Source organism: Protopterus annectens, chromosome 7.part0 (assembly GCF_019279795.1).
Source record: "Protopterus annectens isolate FY-2018-M chromosome 7.part0, PAN1.0, whole genome shotgun sequence".
Lineage (NCBI taxonomy): Eukaryota > Metazoa > Chordata > Ceratodontiformes > Protopteridae > Protopterus > Protopterus annectens.
Window position 1 is genome coordinate 1,072,504,662 of NC_056739.1, and position 12,256 is coordinate 1,072,516,917.

Genomic DNA, 12,256 nt, shown 5'->3' on the forward strand with positions numbered 1-12,256 from the left:
AGCAAAATTACAGAGGACACCATAACTCTGAACCCAGTGGTAGGAGAACAGCTGTTCATCTAATTTTTTCTGACAACTGCTTTTTATGAAGTATTCCAGAGCAGCTATGATAGTTAACAAAAGTACGTATAAAACCAATGGAATGATGCAGCTTTGATGTGAGTTGTGCTGTTGCTTTCGTTTGATTATAGCATGCTAAAGCACCTTTCACTAGAATGCCCTAAACAGCTTTGGTTGTATTGAATAACAAATTCTGAGCAGGGTCACTGTCCTGAAATCTCATTCATCATACACTGTAACTGTTTGTTTGCACACTAGAAGGAGATTTTGAGTTTGCTTTGTAAAATCAACATCTAGTAACACAAAATGTTTTTTTTTCTTTGTATGTATGTAAGTAGTACTTTATGTTTTCACGGACTGACTCATCCAGACACTGCAGTTCTTCCAGCTATCTGCCTAGCCTTCTCCATTCTCCAAGAGTCTACAGTAATTGAGCACTTCTTTACCCATGACAACATATGACCTTTCACCAAGTAGGCTTTCTGACTGCTGAGAAGGTATATTCTAGTGGACAATCTCCAATTCAGATGGAGGATTGATGAGGATGAGAGCAGGAATGTGTCATTTGCAGTGGCTGTGTTCAGGTTCCCTAATATGGTGATGGTAATATCAGTGTGCCATGAAGGAAGGTGCACAAAAGGTGTGCTTCTGTACATTGTGCACTAGATCTCTTGTTCCTTCCCCTTTCACTCTTCACTTGCACTTACTTGTGGGGTTCCTGGTCCCCAGGAAGAAAGATCATACAAGTGGCACAGACTCTTACACCATCATTCTAATATATGAGAGCAGGCTGTTGACCAAATCTTCTTGGCCTTTCATGCTGACCCTTCAGGAGAGTTGAATCAGTTTCCAAAACCTGGTTCACTGACATTGCACTTGGATTCCCTGCCTCTGTGTCATTGAGTTGACACAAACATATTTTGATCCTTTACTTTACTATGACCATAAAAAATGTAACATGGTTATTTTTAATACTTGAAAATAAGAACCACTTTTACAAGCATGTGTTTGGTACTTGTTTAGGAATGCAGTGTTCTCTGTTTGGCGGACTTGTGTCTGTAGCTTTTTTTTTTTCACAGCGTACCAGATGTGTAACATTATCACAAGCTCCCACTGCATCTATTGAAAAAAGTAGGGGTCCTTTATTTATATACAAAAATAATTTATTTACATACTTGCAAATATTTACATATATAAAAATATATAAATCGGTTTACACATATTTGTAATTTCCTTTACGATCATGCTAAATTTTCATCCCTATTAGACCCCCAGTCCTTTTTCCGTAACCACCATCTAACTTTACTTAATATTATTGATAAAATCCATTTACCATTAAATATAATTTCATTTATTCTTTCATTCCATATAACCCATATAATATAAAGTAACTTATCTATTCTTTTAAAATGTTCTTTACTTCTATTCTTATAGTATCTATATTTAATCATTACCATGTTTATTGTATCCATTTCTTTTATATCTTCAAAAAAAATCTTCTTTACATAGTTTTCCCCATAACAGTTTTACTCTTACATTTCAAAACCACATGTTCCATAGTTTCTTCTTCTGGATAATGTAAACATATATCACTTTTCTTTTTATATGACATATTTCCGTTTACTGGCAAGTTATCTATTACCATTCTCCACAATAAATCTTAACATTCTACTTTCTGGTTATGCCATTTGCTTCTTATTTTAATAGCTTTAATTTTTTCATCTGTTAGATTTTCCCATGGTTTTACATAGTAATGTTTTGCATACATTTTTTTTTCTTTTTCTATATCATCAGTTTTTGTTTTCCACAAAAATATTTTTCTTGATCACATTTTTTTCATTTATGAATTATTTATGTATTTTACTCTTTACTATACTCCCAAATTTATCATACCTATATTTATACAATTTATTGTTAATCTCTCATCTTATTCATTTATCCAGTTTAACACTTTGTACAGGTTTAATGAAGCAGAGTATACCACTGGGTTAATTAACCCTAAAGAATCTTCTTTATTTACATAAAAAACTCCACTTTTTACTGGGTTTAGTTTTGAAGCCATATAAATGAAAAAATGTCTGCAATAATTAATTTTCAAATTCTGTTGGCAACGTAAATACACTTGCTTAGTATGATATTTCTCCCATCAGTATTGGATTTAACAAATAAGCCCTTTTTTAATGATAATTTATTTGTTCTCCAGAAAAGACGTTTGTTTTATTTCTTCTGTTGTTTTTCTTATTGAATTCTACTAATATCTTTATTCCCAAATTTTATAGCAAACACAGAAATTTCATTCATTGTAAAATATATACCCCCAATCTTTACTACATCATTTAAACCTTTACTTTTCTCTTCCCTATCATCTCTAGAAACTCATTTGTGCAGAGTATCACTTCTTTTATCCAAATTTTGTTTTTTTTTTTTGCAATTATTATAATGTCATCTGCATATGTTAACAGAACTGGAATTCTTAACTCTTCAGGTATTGTATACCTAAACTTCTTCATTTTGTAATTTATTTAACATGCTATCACATTCATAACTAATGCACAGAGTATACAACTCATTGGACATCCCTGTTTTACACCACTCTTTATATGTACCTCTTGGCTTAACCAGCTGTTTACAAGTATTTTTACTTTATTATTACTATATGCTGATAATTTCTTAACTTTATTATATTTTTCTCTATTACTCATAAGACTTCTTGTCCAGTTGTGTCAAATGTCTTAAGGTCTCCTGTCATGATTTTTATCCCTTCTTTTCTGTTCATGTCATCTACAATTTTTCTGTCATTAATAATTCTTGACAGCTCTTCCCCTTTATACTATACTTCTTTTCCAACTCTTTATTCTCTTTTTCTGTTAACTTTTTTACTTTTTTTTTTACTTTCCGTGTTTTTCACTAATTTTTTTTTCTTTAAACATTTCCTGTACGTATTGTACTGCACTATTCATAGTCTTTTCTTGAGTTCTATTTCTCCTTATTCATTTTTATTTCCCTCATTACACTACCATATTTCTTTACTAATCTGCTTAAGTAACTTGGCACTTCTCTTTTTCCTTGTAAAACAAGTCTTTGCTTGTATAACAGTTCTTGTATTTTTTTATTTCTTTCATATAATTCTTTTTCTTTGTCAAAGTACTTTCTGTCATTATGTTTTAAATGTTCCAGTGCATCATTATATGTTCTTTAATATTTTTTCTCTACTTTTCTGACATATTGTCACTGTAAAAAAAAAAAAAAAAAAAAAAAACATTCTTTATATTGATCCTTAAATATCATCCACCATTCAGACTAATTTTTATAAAATATTCTCACAGTAATATGACCTTTTCTCACTGTATTACTAATCTTTTTCCTTCTTCATTCCATGATTTCTCATTTATCTTTTTTATTTCTTTGCTTATTTTTATATATTCCTTGTTTTCTTTTTTCTGTAGCAGTATTGCAGTGTGATCAGAAAATCATGTTTCAAGTACCTCCCCTTATAATATATAATTATTATAATATTTGTATTAATCACTACATCATCTAAAATCTGATGAAAAAAGCTTTCCCCTTTGTTTACAGTTGGTATAAACATATAATGTTATAATTCTATGTACTTGTTCTTTCCATTTTAAATCTACAGTGGTTAATTTTACCAGTTTTGCCAAAGTTACAGCTAATATATTTACCGCATTTCTACAGAATACAGCTCTTCCAGAACATGTCTAATTTCCCAAATTTAGAATTGTCTTTCCATCCCAAAGTTTCTCTGTAATGTTTCATTTGTTAAAAATCTGGTGTCTTCTAATATAATTACATCTACATCACATGTATTACACCACTCCAAAATTCCTGTCTTTCTTGCTATATTAATGCTGTTCACATTTACAGGAAGCACTCTAAAGTTTTAATTTTTGTTTTTCCTTGGATTCATGGTTTCTTAAGTTCCTAACTAATTACTAGGCTAGCTTTCTTTACAGGCCTTTCTAAGCCTAACCAATTTCTTTCCCACAGGCGAGAATCAAACACTGTACCTTGTGTCTGTGAGTAAGCACCTTAACTGTTATATCAAGTCCAAATCTTTATCTGTATATATTCTGTTTCATCCATTTCCTTCCTTTTTTTTGTACTTGTCCCTTTAAAGTTTCCTTTTCTGTCTTTTACCATTTTGCCAATAGAATTCTTTTTTCCCCCTATTACTACCTCCTAACTTATGTCTTCTTTCGTTATTTCAGGACCTTCTTCTATGTCCACTTTATTATTTTTTTTTCTCATCTAATTTTTCTCTGTTTCTGCTGCTTCTAAAATTTCTTCTCATTGTTCATTTTCTTTTCTCTCTTTTTCTTTTTCCGTACTGTTTTTTTTTTCATATTTGCAATCCATCCATAAATAACCAGTTTTGTTACATTTGTAACATTTCAGTTCACATTTTCTTGCATCACATCCCATTTTCCCATAAATATTAACATTTTCTTTTGTCACTGTTACTATTAAAATATAATTTTCTTTCCACAAAATAGCACATTTTGTGTTGTCCCCAGTATTTTACAACACCTCTATTCCCCTCCATATTTATCACGCTTGGTATATGTATATATTTTTTCTCTTTTTATTTTTAACACAATGTTACAACCCCAACCACTAGTCCACAAACCCCTATCCCTGTTAAATGTTTTCATGAACCTTTCAAATGTCCTTTCAAAGTCTGTCTTTCTACCTCTGTTCGAAATTGTACATTAATCTTCAATTTTGTTCCCCTGTTAAATGTTATCATATAAATATTCCATGGGTTATAGTCTTCCTTTTTTCATATTCTCCAAGAAAATGTTCCATGGAAAAAAACAGTCTCAAATATAATGTCCCAGAATGTCTCTTTATTATTAAGAATAAATGCTGTTATCTCATGTGCTTTTACACCGAAAGGAGCTATTAAATTGTGCCACACTTCATACCTGTCCATTGCTTTGTCTTCTTTACTTTGAGTCTTTACCACATGCTTCCGTTTTTTATTTTCTTCTGCCTTCTTTTCTGCAATTTTACTTTCTCTGCATGTTTTGTTTTAAATCTCACCACTAGTCTTCAGGATTGTCACTGCATTCTCCTTTTGTATACATGTCCCCCAGGAAACATTTCCTTTATTTTCTGGGTCATTTTGCACTATCATTTCTTTAAGTAATGTTTCCTGTAACCCTCCCAACTGGAGAGTTGTAATTCTACATCCACCATTTGCTGACTCCTCTCCTTTATTTATTTACAGTTGATTTACCAGGATTGTCCAGTGGGCCCGAAGTACCCGTTTTCAATGGAGTCCTGGGGAGAAAAGCTCCTGAATAAAGATACAAAACATTACAGAAGTTTACACTTTAACACATTCAGTCAAATTAATACAAATTGACAAAAACAGTGGTAAAAAACTTTAACAGTGGTTGACAAAATAGAGAAATGTGTGTTCAAGACTAAAAACAGAGGAACAGGTGATTAAAAGCAAAGAATCTTTGGTTATGCTGTATAAGACTAGCATTGCATTGTTGTAGAAAAATATGTAGTATTTACAATGGAATGCTAGAGTTTAAGAATTATTAGGGTGTTATGGCTTTAGCTAATTTATAGTTTCTGGTATATATGATGTGGTGCCTGTAGGCATCCTTCAGACCAATTTCTTTCAAACATTTTCTTCTGAGAAATTGTCCTGCACACATTTTCTGGTCTCATTTTTATTTTCTCCTTCATTTCTTTCACTATTTTGTCATCTCCTTTTCTTTCCATCTGCACCCCTGTTTTTCTGGGCTGCCTCTGTGCCTGTAACAGAAAGAGGAATTACTCCTTCAAAATGGGTCCCCCACTCACAAGAATGACGAGTAGGGGAAGTTTATTAAGTTTTGGCCAAATTTCCTAGTGTTATCATTGCCACCTTAGGTCTTCCCTGAAAAGAGGTTACTAGCCTAGTTGGCCTAACCTGGCCAACAAAGGGTAAATAAATTGTTACTGTTTCATCCTTTAGATCTGTTCCTGATTATTCATTTTATCTTCTTTATGGACATCTGTTTCAACAAATTGTGTTTATTAACAAGCTTTGTATTATCAAAGGAGAGCAGCAAAGTGCATTACAAGCTGCTGAATTTTACTTGGCTAGCATTTTGAAAGTGGCTGAAAAGAAGAAAGTAAAATACTAAGAACGCAGAAGATGGTCTGCAGAGCACTAAGTGTAGATATGTTATTAATCTTCCACTAGTTGCAATTTATTTTGTATTACCTTATTGTTTATTACAGTTTGTGCAAACAACACTGAGGACGGCTCGAAGATGCTTTGTGGCGCTGGAACATGGTTAACACCATTCTTACAAGCTGTCTACCTCTTTGTCCAGTATATTCTTATGGTTAATCTTCTCATTGCATTTTTTAAGTAAGTACAGTTACTGTTTAAAATTATGATTGTCTAAGCATTGGAAGAATCAGGAGTAGACTGTTAATTTGTTGCAATATTACATGGGGATCCAACACTAAAGCATTGAATATTTTTTGATGTACAGTAGAAAAAGATTTTTTTTATGAATCAATGTTTAAAGATGCAGTAAAAATAGAGCCTGGTCCAGTTTGCAGCTAGGCATTATTTTTCAATACCAGGCATGTTGTATATTGTTTGGAGAGATGAGCACCATTCAGCTGAAAGTTTATTTCCTAAGTCTGTTTGTGTTTTGACAGTGTCTAACTTTGAGAGGGTTAGCTGAGTAGTAATCATAGCATATTGATTTGCTCAGTGGATCTTAATTTTCTTTATATGTACATTTTCCCCTGCGTGAACTAATGCAAGTTTCTCATTCTGGTACACTGTTCTGTTATGGTGCAAGTTTTTCTTATAGCTTATGTTGGCAGTGCCCAGTTCATTTTTGTTATAGTTCAGATTTTTTTGGTAATTTAGTTGGATGTTTTACACGTATTCCATTGATTGATCCCTGCCTTCTGTTCCTTTGTGGACATAATTTAAAAGTGGGCATTTTCATTGCATTTTCTTAAAAAAGTGGAACTTACGTTTCATTGAGAGGCATGGAAGCAGTCTTAAAAACATGATGTCATGCAAGTATTTTCAGTAAATGCTTGCTTTGGTAAGAAACTGCTCATAAAGTTGATTGTGCTCACTGTAAAAACTTAATATAATTTCTGACATAAGAAAATTAAACTTAATACAGATTTTTCTTTTTTTTTTTTTTACTGAAGAAAATTTCAGAACTTGAGGAAAGGAATAAGGTTAAAGTTCTCAAACATTCATTAGACATGTCTTCATGTATATATATATATATATATATATATATATATATATATATATAGAGAGAGAGAGAGTACTAGGCTATCGGCCCTAGGGCCTATATAAGCCTATCCAAAAGAGGTTCCCTGGCTTTCGCCACCCAAGAAAATTATTTTCTTGTGCCCTTGTCGAGCAGATGATCCCTGGGGTGAATATCCTGTTTCCCATCCAATTGTAAGTGTATGGAATATCCTGTATTAGAACCCATGAGCATGTGTATGGCAGGCATACACTTGCACCTGTTGCCACAAGAAGGTTGTATCTGAACTGACAATGCAGAGACTGCATTTAAACGAAGCAGATCCTACCAGCTCTGTTGACATAAATCCCTGAGTGTGACTGAGGTGACCTGTTGGAATTGGCAAGGGAAGGGAGGAGTGAAGTGGCTTGGCTAGCTCACCCCTTTCAGGCAAGGGTATGCTTAGGTAGTTGGTCCTTCAGTAAAGGAGACTGAGAACCACACAGGGAGCACAAGCGTCAAGGGGACACGGCAGACATGAAGGTTTATGTCTGTTATGAAAGCAAATTACTTTTGTACACTGAGCCTAGAGGCCGCTTACTGGGCGTGCTCTACATTCACCGTTAGTGTATTACCAGTGAAGGTTCTTACTTTGTTGGTAAGCTATATCTTAAATCATAAGTAAAAGTCACTGATAACAGTCCTGTTGGAGAAATTGAACAGATATGCACTTTTTTGTTACCTCAAGGCCAGTTAAAGTGGAACCTAATTCAGATGCTCAGACAAAGAGAAGGATTTAAATGTGTAACATTTGATCTAGATGTCTCAATATCTGAACTTGTGTCTTCCAATGTTAAATCTTCTAAATGTTGTTGTGTCTTTCGGCTTTTCCTGGTTAGGGGTCGACACAGCGGAACTCCAGTCCGCTAATGATTGGCAGTTGATTTTTACGTGCTGAGTTGCCGGCCCTAACACACAGCCTTCAATGAAGGTACGCCCATTCACGCATGTCTCCACAGTAGACGCTCTAGCTGAGAATCGAACGGGACAACGTCTTGCTGTGAGACGACAACGCTACCGCAGCACCACCACCGCAGATAATGTTAACTCTTCTAAATACTAAATATTAAAGTGCAGCTTTTTGCACAAAAGCAAACCCAGACAGCATATGTCCACAGAGCATCAATTCTTTAATGATTGTAGCTTGGTCCACTTGTGTTATAGCAAGTGCTGGTTATGCAAGTAGATCAAAATGCATTTACTAGAGAGTATTTTAAAGTAGGTTAGCTGATGCAAGCTATCAGTATATTACAACCTCAAAATGTCAATTGGTATAAAATATGTCTGGGGTAGTGTCAGTTTACACATGTAATCTGATAGTGAAGATGTGTAAACAGTCTTCTCATTTCCATACCTCTGTTCCTCACAGAGCATAAAGAAGATTTCTCCTTCCCCCTACTTTGTGTGTTGATTGTGATTTTTACATGAATTTCATTGACTACCCTTCTAAAATAAGTTTCCAGTCAGGATGAGAGCTCTCAGGTTTATAGTAACTCTTCAGAAGCTCAAGAAGGCATATAAACAACCTTATGGCTTAAATTTTTGAGTAGATGTCTGAAGAAATTCTTTCCTTACAAAAAGAGCTTTTCATCTAGTTAAGATGGAACAGTGTAACTGGACTATGCCAATAGAGGTGTGCTTAATATCTGCCTTAATTTAAAAGCAAACACTTCAGCTGTTCTAAATTCCAAACGGTTCCAGAGGGAAGTGGCAACTTTGATTCCATTACCATATAAAAAATGGCTTTGGGCAGCTTTGAAATACTGCTTTTCAGAGCAGGGAAACTCTTAACCATGGTACCCCGCCACAGGCTTATGTCTTTGTTTAGTTCATTAGTACTTTTCATTGTTTGAGAGAGTAGTGTGAGGCATAGCTTTTTCTTCTGTGATTTATGCCCTATACCTGTCAACTGTAAAGCCTTCCCCAACTGGACATTGCTGTTTCATTCCCTAACCAGAATTTCAGTGGGAATTAGGGAGAGAGCTGCTTAAGAATGGCTCATCATTCAGGTAGCCAGGAGGTGTTCCTTATGAGAGTGTTAGTAATGGTAAAAAGTTCCAGAATGCACGAAAAAATGCTAGTAACCAAAAGTAATGCACCCAGTAGCCATCAAGGAAAACTTCACTTTATTTGAATCAAACACCAGCAAAATCCATTAGTTGTTAAGCACTTTCATCATAGACAATGATTTCATCAGAACAAGGATAATTCACATGCTTGAAGAGGTCTATATATACCTAAAACATTAGCACATATTAAACTAATGAATTAGATTAAATCAATCAATTAAGAAAAAAACTTGCTTAAAGACACATACTACAATATAAAATAAATACTAAATTCTCAAGTATAAAAGTCTATATACATGCATGCATGGCTCTTGTGAAACATAGTATATGAAAATGCACAGTTTTAAAATAATTTTTTGTTTTGTATTTAAAACGTATAAAAGAATGTATGTATAAAATATAAACATTTTTCATGCCTAAAAAAACATAGGAATACTTTTAAAAAAAACATTTAAAAATGCTTGTAAGTTTATAATTATAATCATAAAGTCATCTATTTGATTGAGGTCCCAATTCTTGATTTGGATTCTGTCCTTTAGGGCTGGTAATATGGAAATGTTATAATTTAGTCCTGGAGGAAGTTGGTGGCGAGCCTGAGTTGCCAAATAAGTTCTTTTTTGCTAAGCTGATTCTTCCAGTCTCCCCCTCTGGGTTCAATGTCAACGGTGTCTAATATACCAAACTTGAAGCCTTGGAAATTTGGACAGCTTAGTGAATGCCTGTACAATGCATTAGTTTTCTTTTTATTTTTGAATTCATATAACTGTTCATAAATCCTACATTTGAAAGATCTTTCTGTCTTTCCGACATTGTATGCCGGACAGGTATCACACATTGCCAGATATACTAACCTCTGTGTTCTACAATTACCATTCCTAAAATTGATGTTAGTCCTTAATCTGTCACTCAGTGTAGTAACAGTTCCCCTAAAAATGAAACTACACTGGGAACAACTACCACAACTTGTAGTCCCTTTCCCATTCCCATTTCCAATACAATTTTTTGTTTTCTCTACCAATTTCTTAAGATTCTTTCCCACCTTGTTTATAAAAAAAGGGTTGGTCACCCAAAGTTTGGTAAATATCCTGGTTGGTTCTAAAAATACTCCAATTTTTTCGCATAATAGCTTTAATATTTTTAGATATAGTACTGTATTGTACTATACATGCTCTTGTAAATGCCCCAGACCCACAATGGGGTTGGGGACTACCCAAGGGTGGGTTTGTAAACTGACCTACTCCCAAAAGGGGTTTGTATTTCCTACCCAATTCATCATACACTTCATCCAAAATTGAATTTATCATGTCTTTGGGATAGCCCCTTTGTAAAAACATGTTGGTCAAATTAACAAATTCTTTTTTGACATTGATGTGTTCAGAAGTCATTCTAGCAATACGTATAGCCTGTCCTTTAACAATACTTTTCTTTTGGGACAAGGGGTGATGACTGCTGAAATGCAAGTAAGAGTTGCAAAAAGTGCTCTTACGAAACACCTGTGATCTGAAGCCATGGTCATTATGGGAAATTAATGTATCCAAAAATGGTAATTGTTGTTCGTGATAGGAAAATGTAAACTTGAAGAAGGTAGTAGTTCCATTCAAATAGTCAGTGAATGCAGTAATATTGTCTTTGTCTCCCTTCCATAGAATAAAAATGTCGTCCAGGTAACGATTGTATAATAGTACATGTTCAGCCCACCAAGTGCTATTGAAAACATGTTTAAGCTCCCATCAAAAAGGACTAAATTGGCATACACTGGTGCACATACTGCTCCCATAGCCACCCAATAAATTTGTTGATAATATTGCCCTTCAAAATAGATGTAGTTATAATCTAGAACCATAGACATTAATTCAGATATAAAGGTGACCTCCCCATGAGTCAAACTGGAATCGAGAAATAATATATCCTCGAAAAATTCCATACCATCTTTCTTAGGGATACAGGTGAATAAATCCTTAACATCTATGGTTAATAAAATAAGACATGGGCTTCATATTTCTTTACTAAGTTGTCCTAAAAAATCACAGGAGTCCCTAACCAAATGTGGAACTCCTTCGACAATATGTTTAACCTTGTTTTCCACAAAGCTGGACAAATTATGTGTCTTGGACCCCCTAGCAGACACTATGGGTCGAAAGGGTGGGGAGCAAATGCTCTTGTGCCCCTTAGGTATGCCAAAAATCACAGGAACCCTGGGGTGGGTGTTGGTCAAAAGATCAAAGGTGTCCTGATCAATACGTTGATCCAACAAAAATTCTAACAAAAAACTGTCAATACGTTGGTATCTGATGTGTATCTGGTTAATGGACCCCTGTGTATAATTATCCTGATCAAATAACAAGTCCTGAATGATGATGGTGTAATCAGTAGTATTAAAAATAACTTTACCTCTCCCTTTATCGGGGGTCATAATTCGCACCAACCTATCCTCTTTAATTTGGTTCAATAAAATCCTTTCTTTGGGGTTAAGATTGGAATAGAAATTTGTGTGTCCTGCCCAGAGTTTATACATATCCTCCTTAACAGCTGTCTCGAAGGTATGTATAAGGGGGTGCAAAGATGGATTAAAAATACTAGTTTTCCTAAGACCACCTTTGCAGTTATGAATAACCTCCTGGTTCGAAAACATGACCTGAAAATTCAATTTCCTGGTGTAAAAATGGATATCCAGGAGACCATCAGCAATGTCCGGGATACTGGCAGGCACAAATTTAAAACCCTTCATAAAAAGTGTAAAATGTTCATTAGTAATAGGTCGGTTGGTATAATTATAAATGTTGAATCCTTCAAAAGTGTGAACAATGTTAT

General features: G+C 34.3%; 1 protein-coding gene across 1 annotated transcript in view; it reads left to right on the forward strand.

Moving 5' to 3' along the window:
- Window positions 1-12,256, forward strand: part of TRPM7 (transient receptor potential cation channel subfamily M member 7) — a 1,848,525-nt gene that overhangs the window by 1,201,396 nt on the left and 634,873 nt on the right. Inside the window, exon 21 of the mRNA XM_044076371.1 lies at window positions 6,325-6,457. Coding sequence (XP_043932306.1) covers window positions 6,325-6,457 — 133 coding nt within the window. The remainder of the gene's footprint in view (window positions 1-6,324; window positions 6,458-12,256) is intronic.